Raw genomic sequence first — 19,661 nt, 5'->3', positions numbered from 1 at the left:
TTCTTTTGCTTTCTTTTTTGTGGATTGTCGAAAATTAATTCGCTAGAACTTGTAATGCTTCCATTAGCTATGAGGGGGCGCTATAATCATGACAGCAGTGCAACAATGTACTCAAAAACAGACGCACAAGCAAATAAAACAAGACAAACAAGGTGGGACATTTTGAGGCGATATTGAGTTTGTACATGAGGTCATCATGCAGAACCTCAGTAAACTAGCGGAGCACTCCGAGAACACACCTGTTATAAAACTACCGTATTGTTCTGATTATAAGACGAATCGCTTTTTTCAAGGCGCATTGTTGGAAAATTATTTTTGGAGCTTAGTGTTTGTATCATAACACCGGCTCAACTGCTGGTTCAAACATGCCTGACTTTTGAGCCATGATCATGTAGCATTGTAAGCTAGTAAGAGGGGCGGGTCGCTTCAGTCCTGGGAGGTGCACTTGTTTCATGGCTATTTAGCACCACCTACTGTTGTGTATGTATATATGTAAAAGTCTCAACATTCAACACAAAACAAAACCCTTTCTTTTCAGATGTATTTCCAGTAAACCTTTTTAAAACGCGTCTTATATTCAGACCAATGCGGTAATAAAGGGCAGCTGTTATTACACCAGAAAATTAAAAGCAGGTCAATGGAAACATTTCAAGGGACATTTGAATCCCCACAAAAAAAAATGCATTTTCCAAACTCAAGCCTGTCATGTATCTTTAACATAAGCTCCTCCCTCCTCCGTGAGTTTATACATATGTCATAAAGAGTTTAAAACAAAATAACATTCTGCTGACGTCACACTACTCTGCCCCCTGGTGGAAAAACCTTTAAATCTATCAACTTCACACAAAACATACATTTACACATCAAGAGCTGTCTCAGTGTCGACTTCTGCCAGGGTCTTGCTGCTGGGGGCGCTGTTGAGTCAACATAAAACTAAAACAGGAACCAGGTATTATAACGCACAAACCAACAGTCGTACAAACAGCGCTGTCAAAGTCGCATTTGAAATTCTCTGTCAGTGTTAAGTTTACGTCTTTCAGGTTTTCGTTGTTTGTTTTTATTTACACGTGTGGGTATCGTTCATACTCTCACAGCGCCTGCAGTGTACGTAGCAACACCACACAAACTTGCACTCGCAGCGTTCGACGTGTCGCACAACATGCGTGTTGTAGCCCCGCCCACAGCACAGTAGGTTGCATCCATCTGGGCCTTGGGATGTACGGTTGCAGTGGCGCCCCCTGGTGCCCGAAACGCCCCAGCGTTTGTCCTCCAGGCAGTAGTTTGGCGATTTGTGCAGGAAGACGAGTTCATGCTTGTTGATGGGGACGTGGCGCTGCTCCTTCCTTTTTGTCTTCTTCTTGGATCGGTCCGGCACTTGCACGCTCTGCTCGTAGCGCTCCTTTAGGTAAAAGCCCACCCGTTCAAATGGTGCCATGGTGCGCCAACACGTCTTTACCGCGCAGGAACCTGAGACACCATGACAGCGACACTCTGTGGACATCGTCCTGTCAATGGCCTGACAGAGACACAGACATTACTTTTAATGCACTGCCCCCTACAGGCTTCAGTCTTCATTACAGCAAAATACTGAAATAGTTATTTATGAAAGCTTAGAGCAAGTGGAAAATGTTTTGACCTCTTCTAAGCTCACCTGGCGTCCAGCCTCACTATTGTGCTGGTTCATGGTGAGCAGAGTGTAGCCTCCGCGGGCCGTCGACATGTTCTTGACGCCGTTGTCAATGAAGCGGCGGCTGAACCAGGTGCCGTACTGAATGTGGTCAGAGCAACCACCCCAGTGCCAGCTGGGTGCCTGTGAGGCCACGCCCTGCCGCCGCGGGTCACAGCTGCAGTCCGTCATGTTGCCCTGACTGCAGGAGCGTGTCACAGCGTGGACCAACCCAGCCGCCATCACAGCGTGGATAAATGCCGTTTCCTTGGTTCCTACAGGATGACACAGAGTGGAACATTCTGAGAATATAAGAGGTCAAAGGTCAGCGTGCATTCATTTAAACTCTGCAGGTTTAGTATAAAATTACATTACAGGCGAACTGAGTCATTAGAATCCACTTACTGATGAAGAACAAGCCGCAGTCGACTTGTCATGACTGTGGAAAGTGTTTTCTGACATTTTCTCTTCTTCAAGCGGTTGACCACAAGTGTTTTTAGCTTGCCCCATACAATTCCATTATGTAACTGTTTAGCCCGTGATGGGTGTTTGTGTTCTAAATCAATACTGGACCAATTAAAACCACTTTTCACCCAAGTGAAAAGATGAACCTAAGAACATCTCAAAATAGAGCCCAGGTTGAAAAATCCCATGATTCCCCTTTAATGTTACCATGGTAGCATGCTCTTGTTAGCTTTTGCCTAACAGCTGAGAGACTGACAAAATCTAGCTTGCGTTGATGGAAACATCACAACATTACGAAAGCTATGTGCTAACTGTTAACACGATAAAATGATACTACTTTCTTTATTTTTAATTGCTAACAGAATTGCTATGGCAGTGTTAGCTTTCAGCTCTAAATGCAGGTATTTATCCTAAAGTAATCTAAAACATATTAAACATAGCAAAATCTGTGTGTTAACGCTTAGCACAATAAAATAATACTTGCATTACTTTTAACTGCTAGCAGTAAGATGGTGGGGTTAGCGTTCAGCTTTAATTACAGGCAGCATTTTGTCAAAAGTAATCTAAAACATCCTAAACATGACAAAGCTACTTGCTAATAACCCAAACTTAAATACTAATGATTGCCTTTTTAATTGATAGTTGTAACATGTTTATCTGAGCATATAGTAGTACAAAAAAGAGACAAAACTGACTAATGCTAATCAGAACACACACGACAAAAGCTACATGCTATACAGTATGTTAGCAAGAAGAAAACTGCTGCACATAAAATCATATATTAAAACATCACATCCATTATGAAATAAACTTTATACCTCAGAAAAAAAAGAACAAGAGAGTCAAAAGAAAATGAAATATATATATATATATATATATATATATATATATATATATATATATATATATATATATATATATATATATATATATATATATATATATATATATATATAAAAGTAGACCATCAAGAAAAACTTTGTATTTGTTCTACCAATAATGAAGATAACTAGCTGCAAGTTAAAATTTTTAAAGTTTTTCAAGTCTGGATTTAAATAGCTAAAATAGAGTCAGAATGTGTTGTAGGTATCAGGTTATTCTGAATAAAAGGAGTTTTAAATAACTGTGTTGAGATAAACAGAAATAACTGCTTTATTATTTCTCATTTTCCACGTCGGGCAAACTGAGTGTGTTTTAAGCGTGCACATGTTACAGTGTTCATGTGATGTGTGTGTGTCTGTGGTAAGAAACTACATTCACATTACAAGCTGTTCCGAGGCTATAAAAAAAATTACAGATCTAATCACATCTTGAGGCCAAGCACATTTTACCTACATAAGATGGCGGCCATGCTGACCATCTTCTCCTCTATTCACTTTGTTTATTTCTGCGATTCCACCAAAAATGAGCTAATGAGGACTAACGAGGACACACATGGTTTGGATGTGATGGGTGGAACCAGCTGCTCAAACACAATCACCTTTGATTGGACTAGATATTTGCGTTCAGGTTGACATCAGACATATTTGATGTTTTCAGGGTCAGAGGTGAAAGCTTGGAGTATAAATATAAGAGCTATAATTATGGAACCATCATCTAAATAAATAAAACATTTTTAAGTGCATTGTGGCTTTCACTGTTGTTAATTTCTCAAAATGATTTATTATTAAAGAAAAAAATATTTTCTTTCTCTTCATCGAGGCAACACAAATAATCATATTGGTGTTTTTTAAATTGTTATTTTTTAAATTGAAACACACAGCAGCAGCAACACAATAGTTCAATAACCATCGCCAGTCTCCCCTATCATGACAAAATTTAAGGTGGTATTCCACAAACAAATACTCCATTTTAATTATAATTAATAGCAAGAAAATAATATTAGCAAACTGAAATGATCAAATTTCTTCTGTAACCTTCCAAGCTAACAAACTCACCACTTGTCAGCTCGTAGCCGAACACCGTGTGGTCATTGGTCGTGGAGCAGTTCCATCGCTCATGTCTGAACTGCTTCTGGCAGGCGGCGATGGCAAGCAGCGCTCCATCCTGGATGCTGGGCAGCAAGAATGGCTTCTTTCGGCACAGCTCCCTCTGCCTGTGGCTCAGAGGAAGGTTCATGCAGCCCAGTTTCTCTGCAAGTCCAGCTGAGGTCACGCCCAGCCACCTGCTCAGAGCATCGACTGTTAGTGCAGCACGATCCAGTCCGACAGACCTTCAAAAACCAGGATCACATGACCCGATCTCAACAGACACTTGAAAACAAACTCTGTCCAACACGGTTCCATACCCCCCTAACATTCAGTACATCATGTCCTGGTTTCCCCTACAATAGTCACTTCAACACAAACCCCTTTCCACATACCTCTGTACCCCCCCCCCCCCCACACACACACACACACACATTCAGTACATCATGTCCTGGTCTCCCCCATAAACCCTGACAGTTGAAAAGCAGCAGTGTTATTGTGTTAAAATTATATTTTTCATTATTGAAGACTGTTCATCCAAACAAACACACAAAACATAAACGATAGTTAATTCCCTTCAACTTCTCCCTTTTTCTGTCTCAGGAATCATCACAAATAAATATAAATAAAGTCTACAATAAGTTCTCAGCAGCAAAACAAAGACATTGAACTAAATAAAATATGACAGCAACAAAATACTGCATGATATACTTTAATGTTATTGTAAAGGTGTTAGGTACATTTATTCAACTAAAACCTAAAAAATTAAAAGCAGCAATTTAGATAACATTTAGAAATAAATATAAAGTAAAAAAAAAATGTGACACTGACTTTTAAAAAGAATGTTTTCGGCAATCTGATGCAATTTCTGAGAAAATCAAGTATTTATTCGTTTTATTATTCATTTTTAGATTTTATTGATATAGTATTAATTTTATCTTTGTGTAAAAGAAAGAAAATTAAGGAAATCTAAAAATGAAGTTTGAAATTTAAGCTACGTTTTGATAAATACTGAAATGAAGAGGGGAAAAAAATCTCACCTTTGATTTTTGTTGAAAAGGAATACTGGGACATTTTAAATTGGATTTTCTGTTTACACATTAATGGAAAAACATCAAACATCGCATTTATTACCTTTTCTATTGTGCATAAAACGTTTGCGCATCAGGTTCCTGCATGTTAACAATATTATAACTATTAGTACTACAGTCAATAACACTATTAAAACACATTTGAACGCAAAACAACATATTAACACTCGTTATATGCTCATTATTACCAATATATTTCCTACATTATTACAAATACGTTACCATTATTAGCAGTTATAATTAACACAAATATGCTGTGTTATTATATAAACAAAAATACAATATTAGTAAGTAACTTTCCTTTGGCTTCTCCCTTTTGCTGGAGTCGCCACAGCAGATCTGTTATGGAAATTAATGCAGATTTGGCACAACTTTTACGCCTGATACCCGTCCTGACGCAACTCCACATTACGTGGAGAATGAGGAAGGTGGGCTTTAAAAACAAACAAATACATAATAATAATAATAATAATAATAATAATAATAATAATAATAATAATAATAATAATAATAATAGCATTCTTTATTAAACTTTTTCTTTGGCTTGTCTGTGGTCTCCGGATAAACTCGGATGCGGATTTTATTTGACAGTTTTGTTGAATTTTTGCGCTTTCGGAAGGTTATTTTATGACGTCATACTCACATCCAGCTGGCGGCACAAAGCGGACAGAGCGCGAGCAGCAAAGCGGCGAACGCACACACGTGTCGTACTCCAGCGCTCCGCATGGCCGCTTCACGTGCACGCGCTCACCGTGTCCATAGAGACCACAAATCCATATGTGCAATGAAACCGGCTCAGGACCAGAACCAGGACCCGATGAGTTTTGCTTGGCCGCGCGCGTCCTGCCTTTAATCCGTGTTGAAGGAGCCGCTTCATACCTCCGGACCGGATTTTATTCTGGACCCGCTGAACCAGTAGGAACCCCGGAGAACCCCCATTGGTCTGGTTCAGGATTCACAGATTCGTCGATGGACGCTGATTGGATGAGAAGACAACAGACTGTCCAGGTTTAATAATAATAATAATAATAATAATAAATAATAATAATAAAAAATTAAAAACTGATTTTAAAAGTTTGATTGAGATCCAATCAGGACGTTTAAACGTCAAATTTCTAGACATTAAGCAAGACTGGGTTCAGAATAAACAGAGAATAAATATAAATTATTTAACATTAATTGTATTTTACACTTTAATATTAATGCCGTGTAATATTGTTTAAAACAGACTGAAAATCAACAGTTTGAGAATATGTGCAAATGCACATTTTAAATGTTGATTATTTTCTATTTTTAAAAAACAGCCTTATCCCCCAATTTGGGGATTAAGGAATTTACTCAAATCCAAGCCTTTAAACTCTCAACCATCACACCACCAAATTAATGCTTATTTTATTATAGATTTTAATATTTGACTAATTTAAGATTGTAACCACCAAATCAGGATCAGACTTGACTCCTGCATATTGTTCAGATGTTCCAATCTTTGATGTTACGATTGAAATGAAAATGATTAATATCAAAACGTTATTGACACGTCAACATAAAGTGCGTGCGCGCGCGTGTGTGTTGGGGTCGGCGGTTGGGGAGTGAACCAGTTTTTGTCACACAGTTTTGGTCCACCTGATCTGGATCCACGTCTGGTTAAAGACCAAACTACAAGTATTGATAAGTGATCGGAGACACATGAACGTTTCCATTCATCTCAATCTGAGAGTCTCAGTGAACAAAAACGTAAATAATAATTAAATTAAATTAAATTAAAAAAGGTTCAGGGGCCTTGTGAGCACTTTTGTCTGCAGCGCCTCAGATTAACGAATTTAACGTTTGAGAAAAAAAAAAAACAATGTGAACAAATCAGAAAAATGTTATTTCAGCATTGAATTTTTATCATATGGAATTTCTCAGATTTAACAAAAATCATATAAATAAACGTCATACACAAAGTTATGAATAAAGCAACAAAATGTAAAGTGAAATGATATAAAAATGCAAATTAAACTCGTTGGAGGGACAAAGGGATTGTAATTGGAATTCCTTTAGTTTTCTTTAAATTATTTTCAAAAATTACCATTTAAAACGTATTTGTTACTGGTGGATATATATATATATATATATATATATATATATATATATATATATATATATATATATATATATATATATATATATATATATATATATGTATGTGTGTGTGTGTGTAGTTATAGTGCACTTAAATTGTATTTGAACCAAAGGAGGATTTAAATAATAAAATACTTTCAAGGAAAATGAAACATGACCTAAATTGTTGGTGAAATTGTGACTTTATTTGTGTGATTGGAAGCAGTTTGATTGTCACATGTTCAATCATGTTTATTAAATACTTCAATAAATAAATATCCAGGTTATTCTTTGAAATTAAAACAATTAAGGTAAAAATAAAAAAGAAGCTATATTCATGACAAATATCCAAAATGTTTCTTTCTTACTTCAAAATGATCTAAAAAAACCAAAACAAAACAACATACAGCAAAAAGATGACAGATGTCAAATATTTACAAAATTGTCCAAATCTAACAGACACACGGATGCGCACCTTGCTCAAAGGCACCTTCATATATAATGGCTTTCTCACATTATAACCTGTGACCTTCTGGTGTCCAAGCATTTGTTTAGCTTTATACAAAAAGAAAATAACAGGTTATAAGACAAATTACTTTTATTAAAAGTTAATTAAAACAAATATAGGCAATTATTTAAGCATTTATATAAAATCTGTGGAAACAGATTTTAAGATTAGGACTTAAGTGAAGACCTGTGCTGTTACAAATTTTATATGTTGCTCATGTTAAAGTATAAATATTAATCTGCTTTCCATCTTATTTAAATATAGAAATAAACATATGTAGAAAAATATAGAAAACGAACTGACACATTAAGACATTTTTACGGTATAAAACCTCAGTTTGTTTTTGGTATCAAATATTCATTTATTTCCAACCCAGAAATCAACTTAAAAAAAATTCTAAAGAAAAATGTGTGTGATTTCTGAGCATAAGAAACTAGAAGAGCACTCAGACACTACAAACAACACCAAAAGTTCCAACCTGATCACGGAGTTAGTTATCAACAAGCACGACGTGGTTACAATGAAATAAAAGCAACGCCCACAAAGAAAACACAACGCTGAAAAGTGACACAGCAAAACAAAAAGGGATGGTGACAAACAACAAGGTGCACACAGGAAACAAGGCACACACACAGGAACTGGCGCTCTCACACAGGAAACATGACGCCTAAAAAATAAATGCGGTGCTCATGCAAGAAACAAGGTGCACGCACAGAAAATGTGGCGCTGATGCAGGAAATGCAGTGTGCACCAGGGAAATGTAATGTTCACACAGGAAACGCAGTGAGCATACAGGACACGCAACGCTCACAGAGGAAACGCGGCGCTCACACAGGGCATGTAGCGCTCGGAAACACAGCACGCACACAGGAAATGCAGGTGCTCACACAGGAAACACGTGACGCTCACACAGGAAATGCGTCGCTCACACAGGAAACGCACGCCGCTCACACAGAAAATGCACCACTCACACAGGAAACGCGTGACGCTCACACAGAAAATGCACCACTCACACAGAAAATGCACCACTCACACAGGAAACGCGTGACGCTCACACAGAAAATGCACCACTCACACAGGAAACGCGTGACGCTCACACAGAAAATGCACCGCTCACACAGGAAATGCGCCACTCACACAGGAAACACGTAGCGCTCACACAGGAAGTGCGGCGCTCACACAGGAAATGCACCACTCACACAGGAAACGCGTGACGCTCACACAGAAAATGCACCGCTCACACAGGAAATGCACCACTCACACAGGAAACGCGTGACGCTCACACAGAAAATGCACCGCTCACACAGGAAATGCGCCACTCACACAGGAAACACGTAGCGCTCACACAGGAAGTGCGGCACTCACATCTTGTGGTCAGGCCATTGACCTGATTATTGATGGGATTTAAACACTGATAACTCGTGGAAATCATTAATCATTCACAGGAATGTCACATAACTATGACATCACTACAACATTATTATGGCATCATCATGTGTGGGAATGAAATCAGTGTAAGGGGAAGGAGACGATGATGTCATCAATATGGAGTGATTCTGAATCCATAATTTGTGTTGGAACAAGATAACGTGAGAGAACGTGAGGCCAACATCCTAACACGGGAACGTACACGTGAACTGATGATGTCAACATCTTGTAACCATGACTCCACTAAAAACAAATCATGACTCCATAAAGCTCAGACGTGATCATGTGTCACTCTGGTGATTTCAGCCAACCAGCACGTAGCTGTTGTTCTGGAATGCCATCGGAATGCTATCACCATGATTTGATTTTTCCCCGCTGTTGGTATTTTTCAGTCTTGGACAGGACAAAGTTTTTGTCATCTCATCCCTACAGTTGATGACCTTTGACCCTGCTGACCTTTGACAGCTGCTGACCAGTTGAACCCTCAGGACTCTGACAGTCCTGATTTGTTGACTCTTCCAGGAGGGCTTTACCTGTGGGCGGAGCAAAGGCGGCTCAGCAGGATCTCAGAATACACCTGGTTTACTGGCCCTGTCACGTGATAGGATGAGCTGTAAGACCCCGCCCACTGGTCTGTGTCCAAGGCCATGGACTGGCTACTGAGACTAGGTCTGGATCTGGTAATTTTGGATTCTGTGTTTCTGGCACTTTGATGAAGGTTCTTTGTCTTCCTGAGGGGCGGAGCCTTAGAAGATCTTAACTTCTCCACCTGGATCCCACAGAAGAGGTAAATTTTTCAAAAATGAATTAATCTCAAACTTTAAACTGAAAAAGAAACGTGTCCTGAAGTGTTCTTGATCAATCTGATCAGAGCCCAGAATGCTGGTTTTACTTACACATATGTCATCAACACCAAACATACTAACTTCATGTTAGCATGCTAACATGTTAGTATTGTCAGTATTAATGAACAATATGTTAGCATGTTATCCTTTTGCATTAGCTGTGAACTTTCATTGCATTAGCAAGTTCTAGATTCCTTTGTATCAACTGTACAATTAGCAGAATGTTTTTAGCGCACCATAGCTCGGGATGCTAATGTAGGCAAAGGTTTTCCATTCAAGCACAATGCTACAGTTATTGCTAGCGTGTTATTATGTCGCTGTTTCTATGCTAGCTTGTTGACATGTGACTTTAGTTACAGCATTAAATAAACAGCAGTGTCATCTAATCTGGAAAAAAAAATCTGATATATACCACCTTGTTCTGAAAATAGTAAACTAAAGACTTAAATGTTAATAAATAAATACATGAAGTCCCAACAAATCATGTTAGCTTACCTCATGAAAATGGCACGCACATCGTCCCTGCAGGAACTCTTTGTATCGACCCATTGTGATGCTGAATGTGTCAATAACCTCATACCCAAGATGCTTTGCTGCACTTATGATGTTGTGGTTGTCATGGTAAAGCTGCTGAATTTCTTTCTGAAACATCAATAGACAAACAAAGAATCCACACAGAGTATTTTTGATTTGTAGGACCTGAGAACACTAATCCTGGCTTTATGTAACAAAGAGAGAGTGCCACAGGAGCAGAGTGCCACAAAGAGCCACAGGGGCAGAGTGCCACAGAGTGTCACAAACAGCCACAGGGGCAGAGTGCCACAAAGAGCCACAGGGGCAGAGTGTCACAAAGAGCCACAGGGGCAGAGTGCCACAAAGAGCCACAGGGGCAGAGTGCCACAGAGTGTCACAAACAGCCACAGTGGCAGAGTGCCACAAAGAGCCACACAGGCAGAGTGCCACAAAGAGCCACAGGAGCAGAGTGCCACAAAGAGCCACAGGGGCAGAGTGCCACAGAGTGTCACAAACAGCCACAGTGGCAGAGTGCCACAAAGAGCCACAGGGGCAGAGTGTCACAAAGAGCCACAGGGGCAGAGTGCCACAAAGAGCCACAGGGGCAGAGTGCCACAAAGAGCCACAGGGGCAGAGTGCCACAGAGTGTCACAAACAGCCACAGGGGCAGAGTGCCACAAAGAGCCACACAGGCAGAGTGCCACAAAGAGCCACAGCGGCAGAGTGCCACAGAGTGTCACAAACAGGCACAGGGGCAGAGTGCCACAAAGAGCCACACAGGCAGAGTGCCACAAAGAGCCACAGGGGCAGAGTGCCACAGAGTGTCACAAACAGCCACAGGGGCAGAGTGCCACAAAGAGCCACACAGGCAGAGTGCCACAAAGAGCCACAGCGGCAGAGTGCCACAGAGTGTCACAAACAGGCACAGGGGCAGAGTGCCACAAAGAGCCACAGGGGCAGAGTGCCACAGAGTGTCACAAACAGCCACAGGGGCAGAGTGCCACAAAGAGCCACAGGGGCAGAGTGTCACAAAGAGCCACAGGGGCAGAGTGCCACAGAGTATCACAAAGAGCCACAGGGGCAGAGTGTCACAAAGAGCCACAGGGGCAGAGTGCCACAGAGTATCACAAAGAGCCACAGGGGCAGAGTGTCACAAAGAGCCACAGGGGCAGAGTGCCACAGAGTATCACAAAGAGCCACAGGGGCAGAGTGTCACAAAGAGCCACAGGGGCAGAGTGCCACAAAGAGCCACAGGGGCAGAGTGCCACAGAGTATCACAAACAGCCACGGGGCAGAGTGCCACAGGGATAGCAAATTAGAAAGGCAGAGTGCCACATTAGTCTTTTTTAAAATAGATTTATGGATGTACCAGGCTGAGGGAGCGGACGTCTTCGCCAGGAAGATGGAAGCCCATCCCCAGAGACTTGACCACCACCAGGATGTTGGTGAGAGTTTCTCTGAGAATAAAGAACAAGATTAAAAAAAATCTGATAAATTATTTACAAGTTTAGCATGTTTACATTAATATGCTAGCATTTATCATTTTAATATTCTTAGACATCAGTGAAATTTTGATTAATTATAATAATCTTGCAGAGTTTCCTATGTGACATCACTTTTTTTCATCTTCACCTTTCCAAAAGGTCTCTGATGATGGTCAGGTGATTAGTGTTGAGCCACTGGACTCCGCCCACCACCAGCACAGTCAGATTGGAGTTCACCAGGGGTCGCGACCTTTAGTAAAGCAGAAATCCCCTCAGCATTTAAAAAAATATATATAGCCAGTCTTTGCCATCCTTCCTAAAAGAGTACTGGCCTGGATACATAAAACACAAAAAGCTAATACTGTCTGCTTTTCACATTTTTGGTTTCGGTTGTGACCTGTGCAGCAGCTGTTCCAGCGCCTGCCTGAAGGTGGGCCGGCGCTTCTTTTCCAGCCAGAACTGCGGGTAGTAGGAGTAGCTGACGTGGGTTCGGCCCGCGTTCAGGTGGTTGTAGGTCAGCGTGTCGTGAGCCTTCCCCCAGTCCTCCAGGCTCAAGTTGACCCGCTCCACCAGGAAGTACATCATCCCGCGGTTTGTGGAGTCACCGATGAACAGCAGCTGGGGGGGCGGAGCCACATGAACATGACATTAGTTGGAAAAGAAAAATCCCACAGAGACCGTTGTTTAATACTTTTCTCTCTTTTCAAAGTCATTTTTTAATCATTGTATTTCATTTACAACAACATGCTGGTGTCACTGGCAGAAAAGTCAGATTGACTGATTGATTGATTGACTGATTGACATGATTTCTGGTGGAATATGCCTTCCGGTGTGTTAGGTGACCTCACCTTCCTGTCCGTCATGCAGTCCTGCAGCTGTGGGCCGTCCAGCACAGGATAATGACAGCCCTCAGGTTGCCAGGCAACTTCCCTCCAATCACACGTCCTGTTATCAGCACAGGTGAGACAAGGCACCTCCCACAAACCTGAGACAGACCTCAACAATCAATACTACTGTAGTATGAGCTATCAGCACCAATTTATTACAAACACACCACATTCTGAATTTTTTGAATTAATTTTTTTTTTATGTTTGCAGATTTCAGTATTTTTTAATATGACTTTTTTTTTTAGTTTACAACATCGTTTTATTTTCATCCTAACCCATACAAATGATGTGGTACTGTACGGTAAAGGTGCCAAGGAGGCTGTTCTCCAAAACTGAGTGACCATGCTGGAAGGAGACTAGTGAGGGAAGCCACCGAGACACTCAGCTCTGAAGCTGCACGTAATAAAAGCAGATTGACATTCACCTTCGCTTTAAATATGCAACAACTCTATTTTATTCACACAAATCATCAACAATGCACATCGGCCTTGCTGGGTTTCATAGCGCAGTGCCGACGTAGCGAGAATGAGCTGCTCTCTGCCAGTTCAAAATCTATTTAACACTCCTTCACTTCAAATATGCGTCAAGTCTGTTTCTGTTGGAGGGCACATGTGATATGTTTCTTTCTAGCCAATCCAGAAAGGTTTTATGAGATTTTCCCGTCATAATGTCTGTTTTATTCCCGCTCACAGACACTATACAGGTGCGTAGCCAGAGGGGCGAGTGGACAAAATCCCCCCAACATAATAATAATATTTTTAACAACTTAAACTAAGTGGAATTGATGAGCCGTTTAAAATAAAAACATTAGTGAACAGTTTGCATTGAAGGTGGGCTTTTCTTTATGAAAGGCAGAGCTGTTAAACTGTCGAACATGTACCTCAAATTGACTTCAGTGTGCTCTGTGCAAGTGTAATATGTCGGGAAAAGTACTGAATCAGGAATCAGGTTATTGGCAGATACTTAATATTAAATGAGTCGGCTCGGGACTGGGGGAACCCGGTCTGGACATCCTGACTGTAAAACTACATAATCTCATGAGCAGATTCTGAGCACTGGCAAGAAGTGAATACAAACCTGGGACGTCCCCAGAACTACAGATCTCACGTGGATTCTGAGATACAGGGACCAGCTGCAGCCCACAGGGCCGATCCAGCTGAACCAACAGCCCACAGTCCTGAAACCGAAACCAGAAGACACGCCAGGAAACAGGTAATTAAAAATATATGCGTAGACACAGAAGCTAATTAATTGTTGGAGTTGAAATCAGACAGAAACAAACAAACAAACAAAAAAGAAGATAATTTGTGGATAAACAAAATTATTTCCTTACATCATCTTGTTTTTGTCTGATTATTTCCATTTCACTTACAAAATAAATAAATCAGAGCATCCCTGTGGTCTCTTTCATGTTTTCTCGATGTGTCCAAATGTTTCGACAATCGTCGCTTCATTGGCCTCCAATGGTTAAAGGTCAGAGGTCAAACAAACCAACCAGCTCCTTGTGGGAGCCCCTACGTTTGGCGTGGACTTCAGAGCGGCAGCCGACACAAACCGCCTTCTTTCCTTGGAGCGGCGAGGCGGCGTCACATTCTGCACGGTGGCATCGCAGCTCACAACAAAGTGCCACAAGAAAACTTTACAGGGATTTTCTTGTTCGTACGTGCACACGGAGCACATGCTCAAAGAGCGAGGGCCGCTGCCTTTCATCCCCACGCTCGCTCATTCCTCATCGCTGCCGCGTCGCAGAACTTTACACACAAACAATAAAAGCCAACGGCTTTAACATTTTTTATTCACAGTAGAGGTTTAAAAAAGGAAAATATCTGAGATCGGTTCCATCAAGAAGCTTTAAATATTATGAAAATATTTTTCTCCTAAAATGTAAATTATCAGGTTAATGATTTTTTTAAGGTTAAACTAAAAACGTTGAAGAACTAAAACCTTTGGCACATTAGTTGTGCAAACAGCTTCTTTATAACGTTTGAAATTTTACTGCCTGAATTTACACACATAATTTTTAAAAAATGCTTTAGTGACTGATGTCAACACTTTTCCGTGCACGAGGCTCGATGACACACTGGGAGGGACTTGAGGTTTTAAGGACTTTGCTCGATGGACTTGTGGTGAAGAGGAGCTGAAGATCCTCTGGTCTGCAGCTCGCCCGCTTTATTCAAAGAGCGCAGACCTGGTTTGTTGACAGGTCTCGCACCCTGGATGGACCATTTGTTGAATCTTTCCAGACTGATCCAGAGCAGCAAAACTCCAGTTAGGTGATGTGGATCTACTCAGGTCCAACAGGACTCAGTGTTTGTGGTTTAGCTAATACCCAAAAAAAAAAAAAAAAAAAAGACCATAAACTCTCAAACTCCAGAGTGGGCGGGTACACGTGCAGGTGGATGTGAGGTTAAACACCTGCTGGTCGAGCCGTCCAGATAACGCACACTTATTAAAAGATTCAAGACTTCAAAGCAAAGACCGCATCCTGGGTCAGCGGGCCCTTTGTTGTCCTGGGGGCAGCGGTCTGTGGCCCAAAGCAGCCTGTTAGTGCGGCTAATGGAGCTGAACAGGTAAGATGATGAAACACGACACCAGGCAGATTACTGAGTGCTTCACTGACCCGGAAGGATTATTTATTAAAGCGCTGATCGTCTTCAGCCTCTCTGATGTGGTTTCAAAAAGGTCATCACATCAAGTCTGAGCCCACTGGCCAGTTGTGTAGTGGGTGTGACCACAATAACCACAATAAGCAGCACCTGGACCCTCCAGGTCACGTTAGGTCCAAGTCCAGGTCCAGGAGCACGCACTCACCAACCTACAGAACTGCACTTCATCCTGATGAGGTACAGCTGATCCGTGTCTCCTGAAAGCAACCGTCCATCCGCCACATCAAGCTGACTTGGGCGTATCCTTGACCGTGGTACTAGTGTCCTCTAAGGCAACTGTACACTGGGTTGAGGATGTAGAACTAAAGACATCAACATCTGAAAGTCAAGTACAGCGAACCTTTTCTCACCATCAAAGGCACAGAGGTCACTGGACCCCATGACCTTATCCATGCAAGCAGTGAACAGAGTAGGACCCGGAACAGAACAGTGGGAACACCAGCATTCACTGGGAGGACGTCAGAGACCCCGCCTCCACTCTGTGCAAACACTCACAGTATTTTCTGTGATCCTGTGAAGTCTCAGGATGTCTGGATGCCTCCAAATGAACAGCGTCATACATGTTATGTGTGTTTTGGATCACGCCGCAGATGCTGTGTCGTCAGCAGGGAGCGCATTTTATGTGCATAACGTGACAACTTCAAGGTTCCATTATTTAGTAAGTCAAAGACTTCATGCCCTGCTCACATCAACCCTGTATCCAATAAAAAAAGACAGCTGACATACCTGCACAAAACGGCACATGACATGATCCCCAAACATCGGCAAACTGGGTCGGCTCTCACGGTACACATACAAGGTGTAAATCGTCATGGCAACAGGCTCTGGTGATACTTCATCCATCACCAGGATGCTAATCCTGCTGTTCCCGAGGCCAATAGGGTAGTGAGCCATCCTGGAAAAAGAAACTAAGAAACTAATCTGCTGATATTAGCATTTTAGCATGCTAAAGCTAATGATAATATTCTAGTATAATGCAGTGATATGCTAACATGTGACACACTGATTTAAACTAAGTAAACCGTCTTTAGGTTGTGTGGTTATACGTGTGCCAGAATGACATCATCATGCTACCACGCAAACGCTAATACATAGAAAAACTGACTGCTTTTGAGTTTGGGTACCACCATGCTAGCACATGAAACACGCAGTCTTATGTTAATTTTGCTGTTATCGTACTTCTCTAAACATCCATCCATTTATCCATTTTCTTCCGCTTTATCCGGAGTCGGGTCGCGGGGGCAGCAGCTCAAGCAAATCCGCCCAGACCTCCCGATCCACACACACCTCCTCCAGCTCCTCCGGGGGAACCCCAAGGCGATCCCAAGCCAGCCGAGAGATGTAGTCCCTCCTCATCTCGGCCGCTTGCACTCGCGATCTCTTTCTTTCGGTCATGAGCCAAATCTCGTGACCATAGGTGAGGATCGGAACGTAGATCGATCGGTAAATCGAGAGCTTTGCCCCCCTACTCAGCTCTCTCTTCACCACGACGGTCCGATACAGCAACCGCATCACTGCAGATGCTGCACCGATCCGTCTATCGATCTCACGCTCCATCCGTCCCTCACTCGTGAACAAGACCCCGAGATACTTAAACTCCTCCACCTGAAGCAAGGACACTCCACCGACCTGAAGAGGGCAAAGCACCTTTTTCTGGTCGAGAACCATGGCCTCGGATTTGGAGGTGCTGATCTTCATCCCGGACGCTTCACACTCGGCTGCAAACCGCCCCAGTGCACGCTGAAGGTCCTGATTTGACGAAGCCAACAGAACCACATTGTCCGCAAACAGCAGAGACGAGATTCTGTGGTTCCCAAACCAGACCCCCTCTACACCCTGGCTGTGCCTAGAAATTCTGTCCATAAAAATAATGAACAGAACTGGTGACAAAGGGCAGCCCTGGTGGAGGCCAACGTGCACTGGAAACAGGTTTGACTTACTACCGGCAATGCGAACCAAGCTCCTGCTGCGGTTGTACAGGGACCGGATAGCCCTTAGCAAAGGACCCCGGACCCCGTACTCCCGGAGCACTCCCCACAGGGTGCGCCGAGGGACACGGTCGAATGCCTTCTCCAGATCCACAAAACACATGTGGACTGGTTGGGCAAACTCCCATGAACCCTCGAGCACCCGATGGAGCGTGTAGAGCTGGTCCAGTGTGCCGTGAGCAGGATGAAAACCACACTGCTCCTCCTGAATCCGAGGTTCGACCATCGGTCGAATTCTCCTCTCCAGTACTCTGGAATAGACCTTACCGGGGAGGCTGAGGAGTGTGATCCCCCTATAGTTGGAACACACCCTCCGGTCCCCCTTCTTAAACAGAGGGACCACCACCCCGGTCTGCCAATCCAGAGGCACTGTCCCCGATCGCCACGCGATGTTGCAGAGGCGTGTCAGCCAAGACAGCCCCACAACATCCAGAGACTTAAGGTACACAGGACGGATTTCATCCACCCCAGGAGCCTTGCCACCAAGGAGCTTTCTAACCACCTCGGTGACTTCGGCCTGGGTAATGGATGAGTCCGCCTCCGAGTCCCCAGTCTCTGCTTCCTCTTTGGAAGACGTGACAATGGGATTGAGGAGATCCTCGAAGTACTCCTTCCACCGCCCGACAACATCCCCAGTCAGGGTCAACAGCTCCCCACCCGCACCGTAAACAGTGCTGTTGGAGAGCTGCTTCCGCCTCCTGAGGCGTCGGACGGTTTGCCAGAATCTCTTCGAGGCCGACCGATAGTCCTCCTCCATAGCCTCCCCGAACTCCTCCCAGACCCGAGTTTTTGCCTCTGCAACCGCACGGGTTGCGGCACGCTTGGCCTGCCGGTACCTGTCAGCTGCCTCTGGGGTCCCACCTACCAACAAAGATAAGTAGGACTCCTATTTCAGCTTGATGGCATCCCTTACTTCCGGTGTCCACCACCGGGTTCGGGGATTGCCGCCGCGACAGGCACCAGAGACCTTGCGACCACAGCTACGAGCAGCTGCATCGACAATGGAGGTGGAGAACATGGTCCACTCGGACTCCATGTCTCCAACCTCCCCCGGGATCTGGGAGAAGCTCTCCCGGAGGTGGGAGTTGAAGACCTCGCTGACAGAGGATTCCGCCAGTCGTTCCCAGCAGACCCTCACGATACGTTTGGGCCTGCCAGGTCTTACCGGCTTCCTACCCTCCCAGCGGATCCAACTCACCACCAGGTGGTGATCAGTCGACAGCTCTGCCCCTCTCTTCACTCGAGTGTCCGAGACACGTGGCCGAAGGTCAGATGATACGACTACAAAGTCGATCATCGACCTCCGGCTCAGGGTGTCCTGGTGCCACGTGCACTTATGGATACCCTTGTGCTCGAACATGGTGTTCGTGATGGACAAACTGTGACTAGCACAGAAGTCCAACAACTGAACACCACTCGGGTTCAGATCGGGGAGGCCGTGTTCTCTAAACATGATAACAATAAACCTGGTGACATCACAAACAATCACATCAGTACATTACAGTACGTGCTAATATCAGATAGATATTAGGGATATATATAGTTAGCAGTAAACTCTCTAAACTAGATACAGGCTATGTGGGAATATACATGACAACTTTATGTTAGGATTTTTAAATGCTAACTGTAGCATTTATGTAAGCATACCATCAAGATACGACATTTGCAAGAACGCTGATGTTAGCATGTTAGTGATACCACATCGAATAATGCGCTAGCATGAGCTAACTAATATTAGCATGTGCAACAGTTTAACAGCTATTAGCATGTCTCTGCTGTAGTTTGCATATTTAACATGACTATTAAGTGTTCTAAAATTATAGTCAACATACCTACAAACTAGAGCCCGACCGATATATTGGCCAGCCGATATTATCGGCCGATATAAGCCCTTTTCAAAGTACTCACTATCGGCTGAAATTTTGCCGATAGAACGCCGATAATTTCTCATAAACAGAACAATTACTGAAATAATGTTTGTGTCAGCAATGTAAAATGTTGTCCATTTGTCCAGTAGATGGAGCTCTGACTCCATTCAACTGAGAGCTG

General features: G+C 43.0%; 2 protein-coding genes across 2 annotated transcripts in view; both read right to left on the bottom strand.

The window, feature by feature from the left end:
- Window positions 1-1,026: 1,026 nt before the first annotated feature.
- On the bottom strand, window positions 1,027-6,175 carry wnt16 (wingless-type MMTV integration site family, member 16). Its single transcript, XM_034163843.1, has 4 exons — window positions 5,833-6,175; window positions 4,069-4,295; window positions 1,652-1,941; window positions 1,027-1,516 (listed from the first exon to the last, which is right to left on the bottom strand). Exons 1-4 carry the CDS (start codon window positions 5,913-5,915, stop codon window positions 1,058-1,060), a joined length of 1,059 nt encoding a protein of 352 aa, XP_034019734.1. The 5' UTR covers window positions 5,916-6,175; the 3' UTR covers window positions 1,027-1,057.
- A 1,847-nt stretch (window positions 6,176-8,022) lies between these two features.
- Window positions 8,023-19,661, bottom strand: part of cped1 (cadherin-like and PC-esterase domain containing 1) — a 37,635-nt gene continuing 25,996 nt past the window's right edge. The window contains exons 14-21 of the mRNA XM_034163335.1: window positions 16,351-16,519; window positions 14,036-14,135; window positions 12,919-13,055; window positions 12,468-12,688; window positions 12,219-12,320; window positions 11,956-12,043; window positions 10,569-10,715; window positions 8,023-9,997 (exon numbers count right to left, since the gene is read on the bottom strand). Coding sequence (XP_034019226.1) covers window positions 9,758-9,997; window positions 10,569-10,715; window positions 11,956-12,043; window positions 12,219-12,320; window positions 12,468-12,688; window positions 12,919-13,055; window positions 14,036-14,135; window positions 16,351-16,519 — 1,204 coding nt within the window. The 3' untranslated portion in view covers window positions 8,023-9,757. The remainder of the gene's footprint in view (window positions 9,998-10,568; window positions 10,716-11,955; window positions 12,044-12,218; window positions 12,321-12,467; window positions 12,689-12,918; window positions 13,056-14,035; window positions 14,136-16,350; window positions 16,520-19,661) is intronic.

This window comes from Thalassophryne amazonica, chromosome 22 (genome assembly GCF_902500255.1).
Source record: "Thalassophryne amazonica chromosome 22, fThaAma1.1, whole genome shotgun sequence".
Lineage (NCBI taxonomy): Eukaryota > Metazoa > Chordata > Actinopteri > Batrachoidiformes > Batrachoididae > Thalassophryne > Thalassophryne amazonica.
Note: the sequence above shows the minus strand (reverse complement) of the source record. Positions and strands in the feature narration are given on the sequence as shown.

Excerpts from the sequence above, each read along its gene's own strand:
- wnt16 (XM_034163843.1), bottom strand. The coding sequence starts at position 5,915 with ATGCGGAGCGCTGGAGTACGACACGTGTGTGCGTTCGCCGCTTTGCTG. Across the intron at positions 4,296-5,832 it reads CTTTGTGCCGCCAGCTGGAT|GTGGCTGGGCGTGACCTCAG; the intron begins GTGAGTATGACG and ends TGCTCTGAGCAG. Across the intron at positions 1,517-1,651 it reads ATAGTGAGGCTGGACGCCAG|GCCATTGACAGGACGATGTC; the intron begins GTGAGCTTAGAA and ends TGTCTCTGTCAG.